Source organism: Diceros bicornis, chromosome 20 (assembly GCF_020826845.1).
Source record: "Diceros bicornis minor isolate mBicDic1 chromosome 20, mDicBic1.mat.cur, whole genome shotgun sequence".
NCBI classification, from domain to species: Eukaryota; Metazoa; Chordata; class Mammalia; order Perissodactyla; family Rhinocerotidae; genus Diceros; species Diceros bicornis.
In genome coordinates, this window is record NC_080759.1 from 5,230,496 (window position 1) to 5,254,423 (window position 23,928).

Sequence of the window (23,928 nt, forward strand, 5' to 3'; positions counted from 1 at the left end):
CTGAGAGTTCCAGGTATGGCTTGATCCAGGGGCTCCAAAGGCATCTTTTGCCTCTGCTTTGCTTTGGTTATATCCTCCTAGTTCCAAATCCTGCCACTGTCTGTCACTGGCCACCTCTGGGCCTCCATGAACGAAGCACTGTGGCCAGAGGAATGGAGGGCTCTGTCTGGGCTGAGAGCATGCAACAGAACTAGCCCCAGATGTTTCTCCGAGGACACTGGAGCCCAGACACCATGATTAAGGGCTAACCAAAGAAAACAATAAGGTGTTTGGTCCAGGGCATATGTCAGTCTATGAGGCTCACTCTCCTAGGCCAGAGCCTGAATTTGAACCTTAGTCATCTGCTGGGCTGAACTCCTGTGGACTCACCCCCTGACCTCAAGCCCCACACCCTGCCCCCAACCTCAGTTTCCCCACAAAAACTGCTTAACACAAACAACAAGGAGGGCTCTTGTCAGGCTGTGGGCGTTCCGGACGGCTGGGAGTGGGTACTCCCCATGGGGCGCCCTCCACCCACCCTCCCCTCCCAAGGATGACGGGGCGTGCGGGTAGGAAATGTCTTTATTGTCGGCCTCCATTCATTCATCAGGCAGTGTCCGGGGATGACGTGTCCAGAGGCTCTGCCTGTGCACCCCACGCTGGCCTGGCTACGGCCGCCCCTCCAGGCCAGATGCCAGGCTTCTGTCCACCACACCAGGGAGGCCGTCCCCACAAGTTCCCCAGGACTGGACCCTCAGTCCCACCCCGCATCTTGGCCAGGGGTTCCGGGGGGGACAAAGCTGGAGTCTAGACGATCAGTTTCTTTTTGGCTTTGTGATCGTTTGAAAAACAGAAAAAACATTTCACAGTCTTTAAAAAACAAGAGTCTGAGGAGAGAAGCTGGGGTGCTCCGCCTGGGGGCCCCCTCGAGGCCCAGGCTTCCGTATCCCTTGAGGTCACCAGACCAGGCCGCGGCGCCCAGGCCCTGGCTGGTCACTGGCCCGAGCCGTAGGGCCAGCTGAAGGTGCTTCCCGACAGCAGCATGTCTCGGATCAGTGTCTCGATGGGCGTCTTGCCCACCAGGCGCATGAAGAACAGCTGGGAGATGAGGGAGGCGGGCACGGCACGCAGGGCGGGCAGCCGCAGCAGCAGGCGCCCGAAGCGCTGGGGCTGGGACGGGTACTGGGCCCTCACGTACTCGGTGAGGGCCACCTGCGCCTTCTCCTGCAGGCTCTCCACGTGTGCTGGGTCCGAGAGGCCACAGGCATCTGGAGGGACAAGGGTAAAGTGAGACAAGGGTGGGAGGTGGTGGGAGGATGCAGGGCCCCAGGGGTGCCTGGGGGCACCACTCAGTGTAGGTACGGAAGGAGGGGGCACTCAGGAGGTGGGATATGGAGCTGGGGCACGAATGGGAAGGTCTAAGGCAGTATCGGTCCTACAGATACTGAGGGGGGGCCTGATCGGAGGACAACGACACGGGTGCAGGCAGTGATGTCTCAAGGGTGGACAGGGCCCCGACTGAGGCCGCGGCAGGAAGACAAGTTCTACCCAAGCTCAAGGGGAAGCGGGGGCTGGGGGAAGGCAAAGCCCAGAGTGGGTGTTCAGACACCCCAGAGGGGCCTGGCTGTGAGTGAACGGCACAGCTCTGAATGGGGCCCAGTGAAGCTGGGGGGCAAAGAGAAGCTTCTGGGAAATGAGGAGGGGCAAAGACGTATTCCTCAGATGGAAGCCACCTCCCAGAGGCCTGGGTCTGGTTCCTGCATCCCGGGCCCCAAGGAGACGCCTCGTGGGGTCTGGCGCCTTCCGGAGCGCAGAGCCAGCCGGCCACCAGTCCCTGGAACCAGGTAGGGCTTTGGCCGCCGACCAGTCGCTACAGGCAAGGGAGGTATTAGGAGAGCCCCGCTCCTCGATGGGAGGGGCCTCCAGGCCACGCCCCCACCTAGCACAGCCCTAGCTGCCAGGACGCCACCCTGGAGGCAGGTTGGGGGCCCTGGTCCGAGGTCTGGGGGCCCGGGAATCGGAGTGGGGCCGCCTCTGCCTGGCACCCCTCCGTGAGAGCAGGAAGAGAACTCTAATTCGGCGCATGAGGGTCAGAGGATTTACGAAGGGCAGAGATCAAGGAGTGGAGGCCAGAACCAAGTGTCAGGAACCCCCCTTCCCTCACTCCTCACTCTGCTGTCAGTGCTCACTGAGCAAGAACAGCACCTTGATGAGGGGCGGCAGCTGGGGGTCTCGGGGAGCCTGGGAATCAGGGGGAGAGGCTGTGGGGACCTGACTCACGGGTCCAGAGCCAGCCTTAGCTCTGGGGGGCCGGGCCCCGAGTTCTTAGGGACCCTGGGGTCCTGCATCACCGCCGTCACCTCCTCCCTCCACTGCCACCCCTCAGCGTGCTCAGGGCGCAGGTGTGGCCGGCTGAGGGTCGGGCGTGGGGGCCGGGGCAGGGTCTAGGGCGCCCCCATTCGCGCGCCTGCCTCTCACCGGGCGTGAAGAGCGCGATGGCCTTGAGGCAGCCGTACTCGGCCGAGTCGACCTGCAGGCGGCCCAGCTTGTCCACCTGCTCCTGGAAGGCGCGCACCTGGTCCATGAAGGCCACGGCGCGCTCGGCGGCCATGGGCGCGGCGTGGAGGCCGGCGGCGGCCAGCAGCGGCGCCGTGTGCAGGGGCAGCGCCGCCTGCGCCGCGTTCAGCACGAAGAGCTCGCTCCAGCTGAGGCGCAGCAGCGCCACCTGGTCGGCCACCGGCAGCTCGGGGAAGAAGGGCGCGTGGCGCGCCCACTCCACCGTGCTGAAGAGCAGCCGCGCCGCCAGCTCGCACACGTTGTCGATGCCCAGCACCGCGCCCGCCGCGCCGGGCCCCGCGCCGAAGCGCCCGGCCGCCGCAGGGTAGGGCTCGGCGCGCAGCAGCTGCGCGATCAGCTCCGACACCGGCTGCCCCGGGAAGAGGTCTCCGCCCGCCGCCGCCGCCGCCGCCAGCGCCGAGCCCGGGGGGCTGCCGGAGGCGGCGGCCACGGCGCCCGGCAGCGAGTGCGGGATGCGGCCGCGCTGCACCGCTGCGAGGGGAGAGAGGGGCACGGGAAGGGAAGGGAAGGGAGGGAGAGGAGAGCACGGAGGGGAGGGAAGAGCGCACCCCCCCACGCAGGAAATGGGGAAAGGACAGGAGATGGGGGAGAGGAGAGGGGATGGGGGGGCAGGAGATGGGGGAGGGGAGCGGCGGAAATGGCCACAGGAGAGGGAATGAGGGCCAGGGGAGGACCAGAGGAGAGGGCGGGGTGTCAGGAAGAGAGAGGGGCAGGGAAGGAATAAGGGGAAAGTGGGCACCCGGAATCGGGGGGGGGGGAGGGAGGAATAAAGGGGGGAGACAGTCATTAGAGGGCCACTCAGCCCCTCCCCTCCAAGGCCCCCAGGCCCAGCCTTTCCCTGGACCCGCCACCCCAGCCCATGGACGCAAGCTTGCTGGGAGACCAGGGCCTCCAGCCTGAGCCCGGGCCAGCCACAACCCCCACCCCCATCTGGGGGTAGAGAAGGAGCATGGCGGGTGGAACCTGGACCAATGGGGGAGGACTAATTTAATTCACACCTGGCCCCTCCCACTGGACTGTGTGAGTTCTGCTCAGCAGCCATGGAGGCTGACCTGTCAATCATGTCCCCATCTGTCAATCATGGGGGGGCCAGAAGTGAGACTGAGGCTGGGGAGGGGGCACCTTCCTAGGACGTGGGACCCCAGGCCAGCCTATCCCTAAAACAAGTGATCAATACCAGCGTGACACTGACCTCACCTGTGGAGGTGGGGTCATTTCTCTACCCCGCAGCCCCACCCCGCCGGCCCTCAGAAGCAGGTCTCACATCTGGGTCCCTCCCACTACCCCAGTGCTGGGTGCAGAGTCCTGGCCCACAGTAGGTGCTCAGTAAACATTAGCGGCCTCAAGCCTTGCTGTGAGGGGAGGAGGACCCACTGCTGGCCTTGGCCAGTGTCCCCGGTGACCCAGTGAATAGGCAGAGGGAAACTGAGGCACAGAGGAGGAGTGGCTGCATGCCCATCCAGCCTGTGCCAGGGTGGGCCCAGTGCCAGGCAGACTAATGAATGAACTCGAATGAGCTGGCATGCCCTGGCTCATCAGCCCATGAACTTCTGGTCAACCCACCACAGAGTAGATGGGGAAAGGGATGTGGGTGGGAGCCATGGGCTGGCAGAGCTCAGAGGGGAAGCAAGGCCTTGGGCTGAGCCTGCTCTGTGTGACTTCTAAGTCTCAGAGTCAGCTGTCAAATGGGAATGGCTGGATGAGGCCACAGTGAATCCCAGTTTGACCCCTGGCTCTCATGGATGGGGGGAGCTTCTCCTTCCCCCTCTGCTCACGGGGTTCTAAACCCCACCTCACCATCCCTCCATCCCCCAGTCACGGTCCCACCTCAGGGCCTTTGCACCTGCTGTTCCCACTCTGAGCACCAGCGCTTCCTCCTCCTCCTAGTTCAGCCCAGACTGTGCACGTTCAAGTCCCAACCACAACTCTACTGCTCTCTGACCCTGCAAACGGCCTCCCCTCTCTGCGCAGTTCCCCATCAGTAAAATGCCAATGATGACAATGATAATAGCGATGCTGACACCAACCGCTGAATTAGGCGCGACTCTACTAACTTGCTTGGTATGTAGTAAGGCCTAAACAGATAGTCATTCAAGCCCACAGACATTTATCGAGCACGTTCTGTGTCCCAGGTCCTGGTATGGGCACCAGGGATATGTCAGAAAACAAGACAGACAGGAGCCCTTGGCCTCAGGGAGCGCACATTCTGGTGGGGGAGCAAGTAAGTCAGAGAGCAAGGTAGATGGTGTGAAATAAAGGGAAACGGTGAAGGGTAATCCGGAGGGCTTCTCTGAGGAGACGGTGTTGGAGCACACTGTAAAGGAGGTGAGGGAGGAAGACTTGAAGATATCTGGGGGAAGAAGGCTCCAGGCAGAGGAATCAGCCCATGCAAAGGCCCTGAGGTAGAACTGTGCTTTGGGGCATGAGCTGAGATTATGATCGTTTCCACCCCTGAGACTTTGGCGATCTGAAGCTCTGATTTAAGTACAGCAGGATTTTAGGTCAAATGGACAAATGGAAGCAAAATCCAGGTTGTAGGGGGTGGGGTGGGGGCAGGAGAGTTGCCCCAAACTTAAAAGGATCAAAGGCAGTGATCAGATGGTTTTAAGAGGAAGACGCTGAGCAGCCATTCCCAGCTTCTTCCCCAGAGACTCAGCAGAGAAGAAACCAACTTTAGAGCAGGAGAGACTCAGGTTACACCTGGGGAAGAACTGCCAGCCTGGCAGTGAGAGTCCAGGCAGGGACATGAAGCCCAGCAGGGGGATGCTGCCCCGGAGCCCCCGGGGTTCCTTGTGGAAGTCTCTGGGCTCCACTTGAATTCTAAGGGTGTCTGGTTGAATTCTAGGCCCAGCTGCCCAGTATGTGTCCACCTACGTCCTGGGCAGGAACAGGGGGCTGGCCTCCCTCTGGCTCCCGTGGTGCCGGGTCAGGCAGAGGGAAGCTGCCCTTTGCCTTGATCGGGTGAGCTCTTGCCCTGGGCAAACACGAAGCTGGGGGGGGTGGGTAGGGGAGAAAAGCAAATCAAATAAAAAATAGATCCTTGTTCAGAAAGCAGTAGCCAGGCACGGGGGTCACCAAGGTGTCAGGGCCAGGGAGCCTGCCTCTGGGGCCGGGGAGGAGGGGCCGGGGGCGGGAGAGCAGTCCCGACTTGGGTGGCTGGGCGCCCTCGTGTCCCCGCCCGCCCACCGCAGCCACCAGGCACCGGGGCTAATTGGATCCTGCAGCCCAGGCCACAGCAAGGCCGGACCTCAGACCGCGGGTAACGAGGTTGGCGGGCGCCAAAGCCCGCCCTCCCCAGCTCCCAGGCCCCCGGCGGGAACTCACCCTCCTTCCTCATGCCCACCCGGAAGCACTTCTTGAGGCGGCAGTACTGGCACTGGTTCCGGTGATGCTGGTCGATCTGGCAGTCACGGTTGGACCTGCGGGCACTCAGAGGTCACCGTGGGGGTCACCTTGACACCCACGTCCTGCTCCCAGAGCCACTATGAAGGAGGCACCTGAGAAACACCACTGGGGGCACCCCTGGGCTGGGGAGGTGACCTCAAAGGGGCACAGGGGCTAAGTCTACAGATTTGCAGAGAGGAAAGAACAATCAGGGTGGGTGGTGACGGATGCACAGGAGTGTGCGGCAAAGCAGATTAGCACACCAGGGAGGGTGTGTTGGAACTGGGTTTTGAAGGATGAACAGAAGTTCCCCAGATGATCGGAGAGAGCAAAAAGTTGGAAATTTGAAAACATGGAGACCTAAACAGTTTCATTTAACTTGGTCACTTTCAGGCTACGGGGCGGGGTCTCTGTCCCAAGAGCAATATGAGAGCAGAGAAGGAGCATAGTCAGGAAGCAGGGCTCTGCGAGTTGACTGAGAGGCTAGGGGCCAGGCCAGCGTCCTCTACAGGGTCACAGCACTGTGGGGCCCGGCATTACTGCCCAGCACAATGCCACCACCAACAAATGAATGAATGAACGAATGAATGAATGAATGAATGCCCGTCACCCCCTTTAAGACCCCACACCCACATCCCCTCCTCTGGGAGGACCTTTCCAACTCCTAACTAAGCCTGAGAAGCTTCCTCTGGGTGGCCCTTGGGGGATCATTATTGCCTCTCCCAGCTGGCCCCACCCTGCAAGGCAGTGAGCTCCCCGTCCAGGGTCAGCCCCAAGCAGGAAGGTTCAGGCCTGTGTTCTTCACATGTCCCCAGCACCTTTTCCCCTTGGCCCCTGGCCCTGTGCTCCCTCCGTCTCTCTCTCCACCCCCACCTCGGAGCTCTCCACACCCCAGCCTGGGGCAGACCCCCCTGGGATGCCAGCAGGGCACCAGAGGGTGCCAAAGACAGTCAGAGAGAAACCCCCAACCAAGTGAAAACCCAGACAGAGCTCAGCTGCAGACCCTGCCCCAACCCTCACGTGGCCACTTCTCCCCAGGCGCCACCAGTTCCCCGTCTGGAAATGTGAGGCGAGATGCCAACTCATATCTGGCATGCCCCGGGCCAGGGAATCCAGGGGGTGAGGTGGGGTGGGGTGGGGTGGTGGCAGCTGGGGGACCTCGTCAGGACCCAGACCCTAGCGGGGGATCCCAATGGCAGGTTTAGGAGAGCCGAGGCTCCGGGGGGCCTCTAAGGGCCCAGGGCCGCAGCACCAGCCTCTGAGACCAAGCCTCTGCTCCCTGCCCGGCCCGAGTACCCAAGAAGAGGCCCTGCTAGGGCAGAGGATGCTCAGGCAGAGCCGGAACAAAGCCCAGCAAGCAGGCGGAGGGAGGGTCCTGGGCAGCCCGGCAGAAATGGCCAAGCCTGGGGTGGGAGGTCAGGTGGGCAGCCAGGGACCTGGCTCAAGGCCCTCTGACCTCACAGGAGGCCCTGAATCTTCTGCCTCTACTTCCCCAGCTGTGGAGTCAGGAGAGATCTCCTGTCCTTCCAGATGGGAAGTTCTGCCTGTGATCTCACCTAAAGAGCACATGCTTTGCCCAACTCTGTGGCTCAACTCAGCCTCCTCCCCGGACTCCTGGCCTCCAGTCCAATTTGATCACAACCCTCCGTTGCTCGCACACTCTCCATGGCTCCCTGTCATCCTCAGTCCAGCATTTCAGGCCCCCCGGGCTCTAACTTCTCCCACGCCCATATTCTACAACACCGCTCCCCGGACCTGCCACTAAGCGTGTGCTGGGCCACGCTCTCTGCAGGAGAACTCATCACCTCCCTCGACCTGCCAAACCCCTCAGGCTTCAAGGCCACCTCTGTGGCCCCCTCCAAGCAGCCTTCCCTGATCCTCAGGCAGAGCCCCTTGCTCCCTCTTGGAACCCCAGACTCCTCCCTTTCTCTGGCCCAGCCCAGACCACAGGCGGGGGGCCTCTGCGTGTCACTGTGTCTCCTCCAGACTGGAAGAGGGTGCACTTGGAGCTGGGGTCTCTCTGGGGAACCACCCCAGGCTGAGCCCTGACGAGACTCTGCTGAATGAATCTGAGACTCAGAGAGAGACAGTGACTTCACCAGGTCACACAGTGCAGTGCTTCTGAAGAATCTGCCAGCCCCAAACAATGCCACCACCTTCCCCGCCCTGGTGCTCCCTGCCCCCGCCCTCAGGGAGCCCCTGGGACCCCGAAACCGCCTGAGCGCTCCCCTTGCCCTCCCTAAAGACCCAGCCAAGGAACAGGCAGCTATTCCAGCAGCAAGAATGAGGCCAAAGTTTGCTGGCCCAGTTAGCGCTGGAGGAGAGAGCTCCCCAGCCCCCCGCCCCCACATACACCACACATGGCCACCCCAGACAGGCCCTGACCCTGGACCTGTGGCCAAACTCCAGCCACAGCTGCCCCGCCTGGTGGCCTTGCCAACAAGCCCTCCATCAGCAGCTCTCCCTGGGGACGTTCCTCTTCCCAGCCCCACTGTTCCCCCTGCTAAGCCCCAGCTGGGGCACAGGCTCTCCTCCTCCTGCCCTAGGGCCGGTGCCAGGACCTCTCCAAGCCTCAGTTCTGCCCATCTGGAAAATGGAACTCCCCATATTGGCTCTGCAGAGCCATACATGTTCATGGGGAACAGAGCAGGGCCTTATCAATGCAGCAGACTGACGCTCACCAAAAAGGGGTGGGAGAGCGACGCCAGGGGTGGACACTCAACCCCAGCACCTTTTCCAGGGCATCTAATGCCCCAGAACCAATCAGAGAGGCTGGCAAGGCCACGCCCTGTCAGCAGGGACTGCAACCCAGGACAGCCCAGGGCTCCTTCTTGGGAGCACTCACGCCCACCCTGTCTTAAAGGTGCCGAAGTTCCAGGGATTTCCAGGAGCCTCAGGTCTGCCTCCACTCTGACCCGGGGTTGAGGAGCAGCCCAGGTGCAGTCAGGTCCAGCCGCCCTCCCAGTCCTCCCAGCGGCAGCTTCCGGTGACCCAAGGCCCAGGGTTAGCCCAGGGGGGTTCCCCCTCGATGGGCAGACCCAGCTCCACCCCACAGCAGGGACCCCCATGCGAAGGAGGCCGAGGGGAAGGAGGCCGCCCTGTGCCAGCCCAGCGTCGCTCCCGCCGCCGCCTCGGTGGCCAGGGCGACTTTGGAAGTGATATTTGACCCCAAGGGCGCGCCGTATCGATCCTCGCGGCCGCAGACAATGGCCCCTGGACGCTTCGAGCTCCACAGTCCAAGTTCCACGTTCGATCCCCGCGGGGGCCCCCGCGCGCTGCGATCCCCAAGAGAAGCGATGCCCTGGGGTTAGGTTGCCACTCCTGACAGCACCCCCAACCCCTCCCCGCGCGGAGATGACCCCTCTCCCGAAAAAGAGAGAGGAAGGAGGTGCGTGTAACTGGGGCGGAAGCCGCAAGGGACCACCTGATGGGGGACCTGCATGGAAACAGCACCGACTGTATACACAATCCCAGGAATGGAATGCAGAAGGAAAGAGACCTCTGTGACCCTACCTCAGAGAGGGAGTGGAGGCCCAGGGAAAGTCAGCGCCAGGCCCAAGGTGACCGAGCAGGTCACAGGCCCGGTCCAGGCCAGGGCCGGGGCGCGGCGGCGGCGCACGGACAAGGGCTCACCGGCAGGTGTAGCTGAGGTTGCGGCGGATGCTCCGCTTGAAAAAGCTCTTGCAGCCCTCGCAGGTGAAGACGCCGTAGTGCTTGCCGCTCGACTTGTCCCCGCACACCACGCAGTCCACCTGCAGCCCCGGCCGTTCCTCATCGCCCGGCTCCGCGTCGCTGGCGGCGCCAGGGGGTGAGGCCGAGTCCTCCTCGGCCGCGCGCGGGTAGCCGCCCGCCTTGTCCACGCCGTTCGTGTCGCCGCCGCCGCCAGGGCCGCCCCAGCCACCGGTCACCATGGCCATAGCCCCAGAGCAGCGGGGCCGGGGCGCCCCCTCCGCGCACCCCTCTCGGCCCGAGGGACCCTATCCGGCGCGCATCCGGCCCAGGCGCGCGGGGGGCACCGACTGCACCCCCCAAAAAAGTTTTGCAGCAACTTCCTGCGGCCGGTCCGCGCGCCCAGGCGGAACTGGTCGGGCCGGTTCCAGGCCAACTTTCCCACGCGTGCGCGGGGCAGGGCCCGGGGCCGGGGGGGGTGCACGCTAGAGGCGCGGGCCGGGGGCCCCGGGGACTCGCGCTCCGCCGCCCTGGGGCCCCGGCAGGGGCGCGCGGGCCATGGCCCGGCCCGGGCTGCGCAGGGGGCGCCCTCTGGCCTGGCCGCCGCTCGGCCGGGGGCTGCAGGCAACTTAGCGGGCCGCCATCCGCGCGCGGGAGGCCGGGGAGAAAGTTTGGCCGCAAGTTGCACGGCCGCCCGCGGCACGGGGGAGGGGCGGCGGCCGCGCGCCGGGGCCGGTCGCCGCGCCCCCTGGGGTCCCCGGGCCCCCCCGGCGGCCGCGCGGGGCCTGCAGGGCCGCGGCTGGCGCTTCCCTAGCTGCCGCCCCCGCTGCGGCCGCGCCCGCCCGGCCTGGGCCTGCGCCTGAGCCCGAACCTCGTTCTCGCCGGCGCCACCGACCCCTCGCGCCGGGCCTCGCGCTGCGGCCGGTTTGACACACAACGTTCCATCCGCCGGGCGGCCGGGGGGCGGGGGCAGGGGCGCGCGCCGCGGGCTGGGGGCGGGCGCTCGTTGCCCCGGCGACGGCCGCCCTTATAAGGGCATGGGTGGCCGTGCGCGGCGCCCGGCGCCCGGGCCGGCGGGAGGGGCGGAGGTGGAGCTCGGGGCCGCCCGGCCTGACCCTACCTCCTCCCCCTGCCTCCCCCTGCCCGCCTCGTCCACCCCCGCCCTCGCCCTGCTCCAGCCTTAACCCCTGCCGGGCCGCGGCGGGAGACTGGGCCGCCGCTGCCCTCTGCCCTTCCGCAGCCTCGCCAAGATGTCTCTCTCCACGGCCCTCCCCTCCACCTCCGGCTTTGGACGTTGCGTCGCTCCACCGCCCTCGAGGCGCCCCTCGGAACCCCCACCCCCGCATTCCCGGCAGAAGCAATAATGGGGGCCAGTTGCACCCTGGGGGCACGCCTCTGCGCAATACACACACGAGCGCGCACACACACACACACAGAGCCTGGGGCATTTCTTTGCACAGTTGCATGATGGATTGTGTTTGCTTCCTCTTCCAGAAAGTCGCCGCGTCCGACCCCCACCCCACCCCTTCTCTGCTTGGCTAACACCTGGTGCTCGGAATCTCCAGGGGGAAGGGATGTTGCGGTCTGCGGCCGGCGGGGGCGCGAGGTCAGGGGGCCCCTCGGCAGAATCTCAGGCCTCTGGGGGCAGGGCGCCCACCCGCCCAGCCGGCCCGCCAGGATGGAGGCGGCAGGAATGCCCACTACCGCTGCCGGGGCCTGCCCCTTTTCCTCCTTAATTTCCTTTTCTTTCTGAGCTTTACAGAAAGGGTTTGTCCGGGCGGCCGGCTGGACTGCAGATGTCTCTTCCAGGCTCCCCGGAGCCTCCCAGCTGCCGCCCCGCCTCCAACCCCCACCCTCACCCAGACGCCGGCCTGGGGCCCACCAGCATTTATTAAGCACCCTTTGTATTCCCTCCGCAGCCCCAGGCTGGGGAAGCCTGAGCCTCTGGCTCTAGGCCTGTTAATGTTTAACCAGCTGGAAATGCCCTTGCTGCGATGACCTTTCACCTTGGTGTCCCGCAGGTCCTGTCGCCTCCGCTCTGCCCTGGGCCCAGAGCTAGACACCAGGGCCCATGGCTGGGCCTCGGAGGGCTGCGTGCAGGAGAGCAGTACCCTCTGCCCCCGCCGGCGATCTATGCCCTCCTCTCTCAGGAAGGGGCCTTGGGAAGAGGCATGTCTCTTTCAAGATGGCATCTGAGGGGGCACTCTCCGTAGTGGTTGGAGGGGTGGCGGTGGAGATGCTCAGAGACATTACAGCACTTAAAAGGACACCAAGGTTCTGGAAAAGCCAGGCACAGCACTGCCAGCCCTCGGTCTCTGGGCGCCCAGGGAGGGTCTAGCTGGACATGAAGTGGGAGGGTTTTAGCAAGTACAGAAAGCAAGAAGGACTAGACTTAGCCATGAGCAAGGACTTTCCCTGGGCCTGACTAGAGTGGCCTTCTCTGCCCCGTAAGCCCCACTGGGGAAGGGGGGCCTGGATGGTTAGGGAGGACCGTTTGGTTCTGGGGCTGCCTGGCCGTGTGGGGGTGCTGGCTGGTTAGTGTTTGGGGTGAGGACATGGGTCCTAGGGTCCTAGTCTGGACTTTCTAAGATCCTTGGTCGAGGGGACTGGGGTGGGGGTCTCAGAGAAAGGATAAGAAAGGAAGACTTGGAAGGCACAGAAGGCCCAGGGAAGGGAGTCAGGGAGGGGCTGGGGGATCAGGGAGGAGATGGGGGCGCAGGGAACTGGATTTGAGGGACACAAGTCTGGGGGGCGGTTCACAAGTGACAGTCTGGGGCCACGTTGCAGATTAGGGGAAGAAGATCCACCGCAGACCCTAGACCCTCCAGCTGGTGCAATCCCTTGGTGGCCGTCCCACCCCCGCAGCCCTTGGGGGTGGGGTGGGGGGATGAGGTCTGACCCCACCACCCTGAACCCTGCCCGCTGCCCCGCGGTGACATTTGACCTTGCAGTGGCCGCGGCCCTGGGACAAAGAGGCCCGGGCCCATCTGCACGGGGGAACCCGTGGGAACGGCTGGACCCAGCTGGCAGCCTGGGAACCTGCCCCCGCCCCTCCTCCAGCTCCAACTCCTTCCCCGCCCTCCAACAGGTGACTGTCTCCTTTTGCCCCCTTCCCTATCACCCACCCCCGCCTCCCCCTCCCCCTGGCAGTGGCAACCTTGTGAGTCTGGGGGCTAAGGTCACTCTTGGACTGTTGGGGAGGGAGAGGGACAAGACGGGGTAAGGTCGTTCCTCTGCCCTGTCGCGGGCGACCTTGGCGGCCTGAGTGCTTTCTTCAAAGCTGGCCTCAGTCCAGAGAGAGTGCTCGGGGTCCGAAGGTCATCAGCCCCAGGGCTCACCCGAGGAGTCCGCAGGTCAGGAGGACCAGACTGAGGCCAGGTGGCTGGCTGACCTCGGCCCTTGCCCTGCCCTGCAGAGGCAGCCGCCCGCACACACCTGCACAGGTGCGGCCTGGGAACCGCACCCCCACCACCAGGCTGGGTGGAAACCCTTTCTAATCCCTGTCTTGGGTTTCAGCTACCGCCCTGGAGGAGACAGCTGGCCACTAATCCGGGCCAGCCGGGTCGCGCCCAGCCCCCCTGTGCCACCCGGGCAGACCCAGGCGGACGGGTGGGGAGGTGTGGCCTCCGCAAATGATGTGCTGATCAGCCGCCTGCTGTGGCCCTGACGCGGACACTGCCACCAATCAGGGCCTGCAGGTGGGGCTGGAACTTCGCCTGGGCCGGGGCCCTCCAGGGCCCCCGCGTGCCTGGCTGCCCACCGTTAGCACGCACGCACCCGAGTTCCTCAGCCCTCGGGACAAACCCCCTGAGTTCACTTGCAGGCTTGGACCTTCTACGTGCCCCACCCCAGAGGCCCTTTACCTCAGCGCCGACTCTGAGTGTCCTGTCCCCGTGTCCCGTCCTCCCTCCCCTCCCTCTCCCCGGGAGCCAGCCGTCTTCTCCCCGACATTCCACGCCCTGGACCCTTCCGGCCTCAGTCTTCCTTCTGGGACGTGGGCCTCTTCGTCTTGCGAGCATCTGCCAGGTCAAGCCCGGCAGCTCCTTGGGAAGGGGCAGGCAGGGGAAGGTGTGCCCTGTGCCCGGGACCCCTGCCGGGGCTTCTGGAGACAGATGAGCATCAGAATCTCAGCTCCGGCTGTGTCACCTCCCTGAGCCCTGACTCCACAGCCCCGGCTGCTTCTGGCAGGACCCCGCTAACGTGTCCCATTCACATGGTGCCAGGCTAGAGACACCGAGTCTGTCTCAAATGACCGTCCGCCCCCCTCAGGCCCCGGACACCCAGGCGCATCGGCCCCCATCCTGCCCAACGTGCCTCAACAAGCAAAGTCACGCCACGTGACATAACGTCACTCCAGACAGCTTGTGACAGGGCCCGCCACAGCTGTCCAGCATGTCCAGACGCGGCCAGGGCCGGGCCTACAGAAAGGTCTCCCCCGGCCGGGGCTTCCCCGAGGCCCTCGCTGTGGCCTCCAGCAGCGCCAGCTCCTCCGCCTGTCGGGCCTCCATCAGCGCCACCTGCTGCTCCAGTTGCCGTTGCCGCTGCCCCTGCTTCCGGTGGGCATCGAGGAAGGCCAGGACCAGGGCGCTGGAGGGGGAGGCTGAGCCAGGCAACAGCCCCCCACCCCCCGACAGGGGCTGTCTGCTCCCAGCTGCAGACGGGACTCTTTGAGGTGGGGTCGTCCTGGGCCCTGGCACCACTCAGCAGGGGCTGACACACCTCAGGCACTGGGGAGGTGTGGGGTGGATTGAACTGGTCGCCCACCTTCTAGGGGGAAGCCAAGGCTCAGAGAGAGCCAGGGCCTCTTCTGAGGGCTTCAGGGGAGGGGGACCCACCTGTGAGCCTTGCATAAATCACTGTTCAGCTCAGCACTCTGAGCACGTCTGGCTCGCCCCTTCTGAGCCATCTGTTCCAGCTCCTCCCACAGAGACTGCAGCTGCTCCTTCAGGCCCAGGGCCCTGGTGCAGGGGTGGGGAGAGAGGGGCTATCAGCATACCAATCCAGTCTTCCTTCCCTCCTCCCGCCTCCCTGCCCACGGTGTTTCCACGTGGACATAGCTGTCCGCAGGGGTACACCCCCCCCTCCGCTGCACACAACACCCCCATGGGCTCTCCCATATGCCCCCCAGGCCACACATCCCCAGCCCAGGACCCAGGCACACACCGGGTGAGTGACGCCGCCAGTTCCTGGGCCAGCTCCTCTGAGGCCTGCATTTTGCCCACCTGGCCGCCATTGATGTCCCTGCTGCCACCAGGGACAGCAGGAGGGCCCTGTGGGAGGCAGAAGCGAGGGTAGTAATATTGGCCTAAACTGAGTGTGTGCTCAGCCCAAGCTAGATGTTGAAGTCTCCCAGACTGTGGTGGCCACAGCCCCTCCCCTCATAGAGTTCCCAGTCTGGTGAGATACAGCAAGAAGGGTAAAATTACTTCCTAACAAGGGAAATAAATAACAGGAGAGCTCATCTTAAGGCAGTCCAGGAGGACTTCCTGGAGGAGGTGATGTCTGAGCTCAGACCTGCAGGAGAAGGAGGACTTAATTAGACAAAGAGGGAAGTGACCGGTGTTCCCTGGCAGGGGCACAGCATGTACAAAGGTTTGGAGATGGGATAGATGATTCAAAGGAGGGTTCCAGAAGCTGCTGAAGGCTTTAAGCAGAGGACAGACATGATTAGACAGGAAGGGGCAAACAAGGAGGCCTCAGGGAGGAAGCTGGAGCCAAAATTTAGGAAGAGACAACACATGGACTGGCCCGTTGGAGTGGAGGGGGTATAAGTAAGTCTAGGGCAAGAGGGAGGAGCTACAGGGCTGAGTGGGAGACACCAAACCCCCTGGAGCTTGTTGGGCTCAGTACTCGCAGAGAAAGAAACCCGAGAGGACAGATACAGACTCGGACATACAGCTTAATCGTTCAGCTCCGTCCTTGGTGCGGCAGTGGGGACCGAGGCCCAGAGAGGGCTGTGACTGCCCAGGGCCACCTGGCCAGTCGTGTGCTGTCAGCCCTGCCATGCCCAGGCCGGGCCCGCTCACCTGAGAGCGCTCGTCGTCTCCGCTGCTCCGGCCGCCACTGCTGTCTCCACCGCTGCTGTCGGCACCCCCAGTCCGGAGCTGTGCCTGCTCCCACTGCAGCTGCTCCAGCAGGAGCACGTGGGCCGGGCCCTGGGCTCGGAGGGCAGCCTCCCGCAGCTCCAGACCCCGCTTCTCCCGCCGAACTAGCTGTAGCCGCAGCATTAGGTCCGCCAGGGCCTCCTGAGAGACCAAGGAGAGGGCAAAGAATTTGGGCCTCTAGGGTCAACTGCTGGAAAAACTTAGGCCCCAGGAGACACCCACCAAGGGCCGGTTAGGCAAGCCCTCCAACCCTCACCATGATCTTGTGTGGTGGGAAATGTCCTCCCATAGAAACTACAGCCGTGGAAATGGCAGTTCAGAGAAGGCGAGTATCTTAGACAAGGTCAAGTAGCAGCTCAGTGGATGTAGGTCTTCATGCCAGGCTACAAACCCCAGCTTATGTCTCCTACCCCCATCTCTTTTCCATAGGAAGGGCATTTTGGAATGCCAGATTCAGAGTCTTATAAGATTCAGAGTCTTATAAGAAACTGGATTCCAGAGGACAAACTCCTATTCATCCCTCAAAACCCCAGCTCCAAATTCTCCTCCCTCCAGGAAGCCTGCCCCCAGCCAGCAGAACTCTCCTTTGCTACTTCGTCCCCAATCACATCCCTCTCAGCCTCAGCAAAAGGTTTTGTCCTACACAGTGACCACAGCCCATGTGTACCCGTGTGGCTGCCAAGTCTTGCTGGATCTGCATCTTCTCCAGCCGGGGCAGAGCTGGGCCAAGCTGGGTCCCCAGAATGGCCTGCACCATGGCTTCTGCATGGGGCACAGTGGGCATGGGTGCCAAGGTGGGGCCAGGCTCTGGGGGAATCTTCACCAGAGCACGGCGCTCCTGGAGACGCTGGACATAGCCCCGGAGCTGGGTAGCCACCTCCTGTGGTGTGGGCCTATCCACACTGCTGCCATCGGGGCTACGGGAAACAGAAGAGGGGCCTATGTCAACACTGGCAGACATGGTTTTGCTAACTTCATGCCAACACTAGTGGGCTCCATCATCTTCTATCTTACTGAATATAATGGATCTCAGGCATCTGTGATGGGTGCTGTCACACCAACTTGGTGGGCACCATAATGTAAACCCCAATGGGCCACCTCATCCATCAAGATAACATAGTGAACACCATCATGCCAGTGGGCACTGTTGCTCATGCCAACATGGTAGACACCATCACATCAACCCGATGGGCACTGTCACTCATGCCATCACGGTGGATGCCATCACTCAGCTTGCCAACTCTGTTAGGCAGCATCATGCCAACCCCAGTGGGTACCAACATCAGCCCAAGCCCTTTAAGCACCATCATGCTAGTTCTTTTTTTTTTTTTTTTTTTGTGAGGAGATCAGCCCTGTGCTAACATCTGCCAATCCTCCTCTTTTTTTTTTGCCGAGGAAGACTGGCCCCGGGCTAACATCTGTGCCCATCGTCCTCCACTTTATAGGGGACGCCACCACAGCGTGGCTTGCCAAGCAGTGCATCGGTGTGCGCCTGGGATCCGAACCGGCAAACCCCAGGCCGCTGCAGCAGAGCGTGTGCACTTAACCACTTGCACCACCAGGCCGGCCCCATCATGCTAGTTCTAATTAGTGGGCACCATCATCCATCTTCACGCCAACCCTGGTATGTCCTATACCAACCCCAATGGCTGTCAACCACCAGGCCAACTTTGTTGAGTAGCCACCAGCCAACTCCAGTTAGGGCTCATGCCAACCATGGTGAGCCAGGCCAACCTCCAACACAGGGCCAGCTCTGGGAGCCCCATTCTCCATTAGGACCCCACTCACTGGCCTGCCCAGTTCCCAGGGTTCTCAGGGATACCTTGGTTGTGGATCCCTCAGGGTCCCTCCATCCATGGGAGCCTCCTCTTGTGCCAGCAGCCTCTGAGCTTCCTTCTCCGCCACCTCCAGGTCACTCGTGAGGGCTTCCTCTGCTGCTCTTGAGCCCGCTCCCCCCAGAGTGAGCAGGGCCCCATACGCCTCCTCACAGTGCTCACTGTGGGACACTGGGTCTGAGAACTCCAGGACACCCAGCCCCATCTTGCTGTGTAGGGGATGTCCCCACTTGCTCCTGGATCCCTCACTTCACACCCTCACTTCCAGGAGCTTGCAAACTCCTTCAGCACCCTTTGACTAAAATTGCCTTAAATTAATTTTCGTGGTGGGGGAAGGTGCTTTCCTGCAAGGACCCTGCCTCCCTCTGTGGATTGGAGCCATCTTCTTCTTTTTTTTTGTTCAGGAAGATTGGCCCTGAGCTAACATCTGTGCCAGTCTTCCTCTATTTTTTATGTGGGACGCCGCCACAGTATGGCTTGATGAGCAGTGCGTAGGTCTGCACTGGGGATCCGAACCCGTGAACCCTGGGCCGCTGAAGTGGAGCGTGTGAACTTAACCACTACGCCACCGGGCCAGCCCCCTGGGGCCATCTTCTGAGCACACCCACTCTCTTCCCAGCTAGTGACACCATGGGCGGGGTGCACGGACCTGTACTGCAAGGCCAGGCGCAGTGCAGTGGCCTCGGCCTCCCGCTGGCCCAGCTGCATGCTGAGGCCCTCACACCGGCCCTTGTACTCCTGGAGCACAGCAGACAGCAGGCGGTTGAAGCATTTGAGCTTCTCGATGCTCCTGCCCCCGATGGTGGAGAAGAGGGAAAGTGAGAGGCCTGGCAGGGCAGTGAGGACCTGGTTGGTTTCCACCCCCCTCCTCCCTGTCCCTGCTCCAGCTCCAGACGCCTGGCTTTATATCCCAGCTGGGGAGGTGCCTGTGCCCTTACGAGCTCAGCATTTGTGTCTCTTACCCCCGGAGCTGCTCCATCTGGGCTTCCATGATGTGCATCTCAGGGGCGAGGGGCTGGGTGGGGAGAGGCCCAAGCATCTGGGTGCTGGAATCACTCTGGAGGCGCCGGAGCAGGGGGTGAGCCAGGGAGAAGGGGTCCTGCCCGCAATATGTGACTTGATTCACCCATTTGTCATTGAAAGCCCAGCATCATGGGTTTAGGCCTTTTCCAACCCCAGAAGCTATCAGATTGCAGGACCAGGATTTGAGTCTCACCACCTCAAACCCTAAGGATCTCAAGATCATGGTTTTGAGCTTCCCACACTCACATGAGTCCCCCAGGGCTCCTCATCTGCCCCAGAGCTGCTGGAACCACTGCCCAAGCCCCCCGCTTGGCCACGGGAGGGAGGTGGGAAGGGCTCCAGCCTCAGCAGGGAATCCTGCAGCTCCTGGACCTGGGGGGAGGGAGACGGGGTATAGGGGATGTTAGGCCTGGGGGCTCCAACCACCTGCCAGCCCTCTCTAAGACCTGTTCCTGGGGCAGTGGCAAGAGCCCCAGATGGAAAGCAGGAACCCCAGCTACTCACCCCATCAAATCCCTCACTATACAACCTTGGGCAAGTCACTCAGTCACTCAAGACTTCTCTTTCCATGGGGGCTGGCCCCGTGGCTTGGCGGTTAAGTGCACATGCTCCCCTACTGGCAGCCCAGGTTCGGATCCTGGGCGCACACTGACGCACCGCTTCTCCGGCCATGCTGAGGCCGCATCCCACATACAGCAACTAGAAGGATGTGCAGCTATGACATACAACTATCTACTGGGGCTTTGGGGAGAAAAAGGGAAAAAAGGAGGAGGATTGGCAATAGATGTTAGCTCAGAGCTGGTCTTCCTCAGCAAAAAGAGGAGGATTGGCATGGATGTTAGCTCAGGGCTGATCTTCCTCACAAAAAAAAAAAAAAGACTTTTCTTTCCTTAGACATACAGATGGCCAGCAGGCTCATGAAAAGATGCTCAGCATCACTGATCATCAGGGGAATGCAAATCAAAACCACAGTGAAACACCACCTCACATCTGTCAGAAAGGCTGTCATCAAAGAGAAGAGAGAACAGGTGTTGGCAAGGACGTGGAGAAGAGGGACACGTGTGCACTGTTGGCAGGAATGGAAATTGGTGCAGCCCTATGGAGAGCAGTATGGAGGTTCCTCAAAAAAATTAAAAATAGAACACCCAGGGCCGGCCCCGTGGCTTAGCGGTTAAGTGCACACGCTGTGCTGCTGGCAGCCCGGGTTCGGATCCCGGGCGTGCACCGACGCACCGCTTCTCCGGCCATGTCCCACATACAGCGACTGGAAGGATGTGCAGCTATGACATACAACTATCTACTGGGGCTTTGGGGGAAAAAATAAATAAATAAAATTATAAAAAAAAAAATAGAACACCCATATGATCCAGCAATTCTACTTCTGGGTATTTATCTGAAGGAAATGAAAACACTAACTCCAAAAGACATCTGCAGCCCCACGTTCACTGCAGCATTAGTCACGATACCCAACACGTAGAAGCAACCCAAGTGCCCAACAGCTGATGAGTGGATAAAGAAGAGGTGGTATATATAGACAATGGAATACTACTCAGTCGTGAAAAAGAAAGAAATCTTGCCATTTATGACAACATGGATGGACCTTGAGGGCATTATGCTAAGTGAAATAAGCCAGACAGAGAGAGACAAATACTATATGATCTCACTTACATGTGGAATCTAAAAAAAAAATCCACAAAACAAAAAAATTGAACTCACAGATACAGAGAACAGATTCATGGTTGCCAGAGGTGGGGGGTAGGGGGTGAGAGAGAGAGAAAAAAAAAAAGACTTCTCTTTCTCAGCCTGGAAGAGGGCCCCACTCGAGAGGGAAAGGCTCTCCCTTGTGCTGGGCTCCCGCAGTCTCGCCACCTGGTCCCATGGGAGGTGAGGCCTGCTCCCCACAGTATCCTCCAGCACACGGCTTCAGATGCCACCCACATACAAGGATGCCCAAACGTGTCCTTCCCCCGACCTCTCCCTCGAGCTCTGGACTCGGACGTACAACTGTCCCTCTGATGCCTGTGTGGGTGGCTCATGGGCATCTTGAGCTCATCAGGACCCAGGCAGCTTCTGGTCTCCTCCCACCAAACCTGCCCCTCCCGCAGCCTCCCCATCTGTTGCTTCCAGTCCCTCAGCCCCCAAACCAGGGCTTGTCCCCAACCCTCTCTAGCTTTCACACCCCACCTGCCAGCTCCACCTCAACATCACCCAGAATCTGCCCACTTCTCGCCACCTCCACAACTTCCAGTATCCGGTGTCTGCACCCCGGGAATCTCTAGGATTCCACCCTTGTGACCCACAGGCTGTTCTTCCCACGGCCGCCAGAGGGCGCCTGTGAACGCCTGCATCAGTCCGGACCCTCCCCTGCTCAGAACCCTCTGTGGCTCCCACCTTAGAGCAAAAGCTCAAATCCTCCCCGCATCCCACAAAGCCCTGCAGGATGTGCCCCTGTCACCCCTGTGCCCTTGTCTTCTCCCACTCGCCCCCACACTGGCCTCCTCACTTGAACATGCCAATTACTTTGCCCACCTCAGGGCCTTTGCATATGCTGTTCCCTTTTTTTTTGTGAGGAAGATCAGCCCTGAGCTAACATCCATGCCAATCCTCCTCTTTTTTTTGCTGAGGAAGACCGGCTCTGAGCTAACATCTATTGCCAATCCTCCTCCTTTTTTTCCCCCAAAGCCCCAGTAGATAGTTGTATGTCATAGTTGCACATCCTTCTAGTTGCTGTATGTGGGACGCTGCCTCAGCGTGGCTGGACAAGCGGTGCGTTGGTGTGCGCCCGGGACCTGAACCCGGGCCGCCAGTAGCGGAGCACGTGCACTTAACCACTAAGCCACGGGGCCAGCCCCTGCTGTTCCCTTTCTGCCTGGCATGTTCTTCCTCCAGATCCTTGCATGACTCCTCTCCCACCTTCTTGTGGTCTTTATCCAAGTGTCACCTCCTCAGTGGGCCTCCATGATTGCTTTAACTAACATTGGAAGGGACCTTTGTCTCTTTGTGGCTTCACAGTCAGTGCTCCATAAAAGTTTTTTGAATGAACAAATGACTGGACGTCGCCCACGCCAGGCATGCTTCCTCCCTCGGGCAGGGAGCCCTGGGAGGCAGGACCGCTCCACTCACCTCTCTCTGCAGCGTGTCCTTCTCAGCCTGGATGGCCTGTAGGGAGGCCTGCGTACGGATCAGCTCATCTTCACGGCTGCCCAGGGCCAAACGCAGCCAGGCATTCCTCTCCCACAGGCGGGCCGCCTCCCGCTGGCAGCCCCCTGCCCCGTCCTGCTCCAAGCAGGGCCTTGTTCTCCCCTCGCTTCTGCCCTCCTCCTCCACTGGCCCGGCACAGCTCGGGGGCCTGCGGCGCCAGGCCGCAGCGGCTGCCTCCAGTGAGCTCAGAGCATGCTGTAGGGTCTGAAATACATCGGGGGCTCCAGGCCTGGGGGGGACAGTCTCCCCATCCCATGGGGCTGCCTCTGGGGCATGGTGGGCTTCCTCTGCAGGATCATGGGGTCCCTCGGGTGCTGGAGCCAGCCCCCTGCTAGAGGCCCCATCAGCTTCTTTGTTGGTCCTGTGAAGCAGCAAGAGATGGAAGGTTCTGGAAATGGGGTCATCTGGGGTGGCTGGCACACAGGGGCTGTGTGTCGAGGCTGGGGCTGCATTATACAGGGCCTTGAAAGTCAGCCTGAGGAGTGCAATGGGGAGCCCTCGCATGGGTGTGAGCAGGGGAGGGACACAGGCAGATCTGTGGGTGGCGGAGCTGCACCAGGGCTGAAGTGGGGAGCACAGACCAAGGGGCCTTACCTGCTCCCCATGCCCTGCCCTCTGGCCTCCACCTCAGGGCCCAGCGGCTCCAGCTTGCAGCTCTCCTGAGAGTGCGCAGGGCCCAGCTCAGAACTCCCACGGGCCGCCTCAGCCTCCTCTGAACTTTCTGCCACAGGGTCCAGCTCACCCTGCAAATGACCCCGGGGCTGAGCTTTGAGCTAGGCAGGGCTGGGCCCTGGGGTCCCAAGGAGCTGGGTGTGGCAGGAAGAGGGACACTTACGGGTGGAGCGTGCCTCCCTCGTCGGCTTCGGGGTCGTGTGGCCCGGGCACTCATTGCTGTCCAGAAATCAGTCTCCTCTGAATCCTCCTCCTCCCTCACCCTCTAAAACCACAGACTGATCTCAGCTCTAGCTTTTGGTTTCCTGAGCAAATGACAGCCTCAATGTCGCCTTCTCTGAAACAGGCATTCATTTTCCCCTCTGGAAGGGATCTTGAATTATGTTGACTTGGCACATTTGAATGCCTCCCTTGACAGGCAGCTCACTATCTACCAAGGTTGCCCACACCTCCCCCTTCTCCTCCGTCTCCTTTATCTTTCCCTAATTCTGTGCTCCCTTCCCTAGGACGAGGACTTCGAGAATCCCCTCTCCTCGCCAGGGTGCTTCTGAACCAGAGGCCCCAGTCCTGAGGCTGGTCCCCTCAGCCCGCTCTACTTCTACTGCTCTGTTCCTCTGGGAGAACCTTAGTCAGAGGCTTGAGGCCCTGCACACTCTTGGGGTCACTCTGGCCACTGCCCGCTCAGGCCTAGGCTAGCCAAGGCTGGCCTGGGAGGGGCCGGGAAACAGGAAGCCCCCTCCCCTGGTCATGTGACTTGTTATTGTGCGGTTTCCTCCTCAAGGACAGCGGCTTCCTCCAGCCCCAGCAGAGGACACGTGTCCAGCTCCTGAGATGCCAGTCCCTCCTCACCTCGGCCTCTAAGCACATGGCTCCTCCAACCTCTGAGCCTCAGTGTCCTTATCTGTAAAGCGGGGATAATTACAGCATTTTCCCACAGCGCCATGGGAGTTTTAACAGGCATTTTGCACGTGGCCGGTGGGGCACCAGGGAACTGAATCGTAACACGCTCTCCTTATTCCCTACTACCTCTCTGGCCATCTCATCTCTGCTTCCTCTGCCAGCTGCTGTTTCTCCTGCATAAAAGCTGGGTTCCTTAGAGCCCAGATGGGCCCTGCATCCTGCCCATTTTTTCTGCATCCATCTCTAAAGGACCTCCTGTCTCCATCCAGAGCCACAGCCCAAGCCTCTCCCCTCCCACGTGGCTGCCAGCCCAGCTCCCTCCCTGGGCTCCCCAGCCCTTCCCTCCTTTCCTCCACTCCCTTCCCCACCCAGGCCCTGGAGACAGAGATCTTACTGTTCCCTTCCGCTGCTCACACACCCTCCATAGCTCCCCATTGCCCATGGGAAACATTTCAAGCTCTTCAGCCTAGCATTCAAGGCCCTTAAAAATTATGCCTGCTGCTTGCACCCATGTACCCTCTCTGCTCTAGCCACGATGGCCCATCTGTGAATAGTTGAAGGTTCTCAATTCTCTCACACCCCCA

At 61.5% G+C, this 23,928-nt stretch overlaps 2 protein-coding genes across 2 annotated transcripts; both read right to left on the reverse strand.

Moving 5' to 3' along the window:
* Positions 1–543: 543 nt before the first annotated feature.
* On the reverse strand, positions 544–10,544 carry NR2F6 (nuclear receptor subfamily 2 group F member 6). Its single transcript, XM_058563660.1, has 4 exons — positions 9,574–10,544; positions 5,881–5,975; positions 2,458–3,027; positions 544–1,247 (listed from the first exon to the last, which is right to left on the reverse strand). Exons 1-4 carry the CDS (start codon positions 9,855–9,857, stop codon positions 973–975), a joined length of 1,224 nt encoding a protein of 407 aa, XP_058419643.1. The 5' UTR covers positions 9,858–10,544; the 3' UTR covers positions 544–972.
* Positions 10,545–12,766: 2,222 nt separating this feature from the next.
* On the reverse strand, positions 12,767–22,858 carry USHBP1 (USH1 protein network component harmonin binding protein 1). Its single transcript, XM_058563663.1, has 12 exons — positions 22,608–22,858; positions 22,367–22,515; positions 21,695–22,133; positions 18,818–18,943; positions 18,511–18,647; positions 18,198–18,338; positions 17,536–17,709; positions 16,381–16,630; positions 15,636–15,854; positions 14,773–14,879; positions 14,445–14,567; positions 12,767–14,196 (listed from the first exon to the last, which is right to left on the reverse strand). Exons 1-12 carry the CDS (start codon positions 22,659–22,661, stop codon positions 14,028–14,030), a joined length of 2,088 nt encoding a protein of 695 aa, XP_058419646.1. The 5' UTR covers positions 22,662–22,858; the 3' UTR covers positions 12,767–14,027.
* Between the last annotated feature and the right edge of the window lie 1,070 nt (positions 22,859–23,928).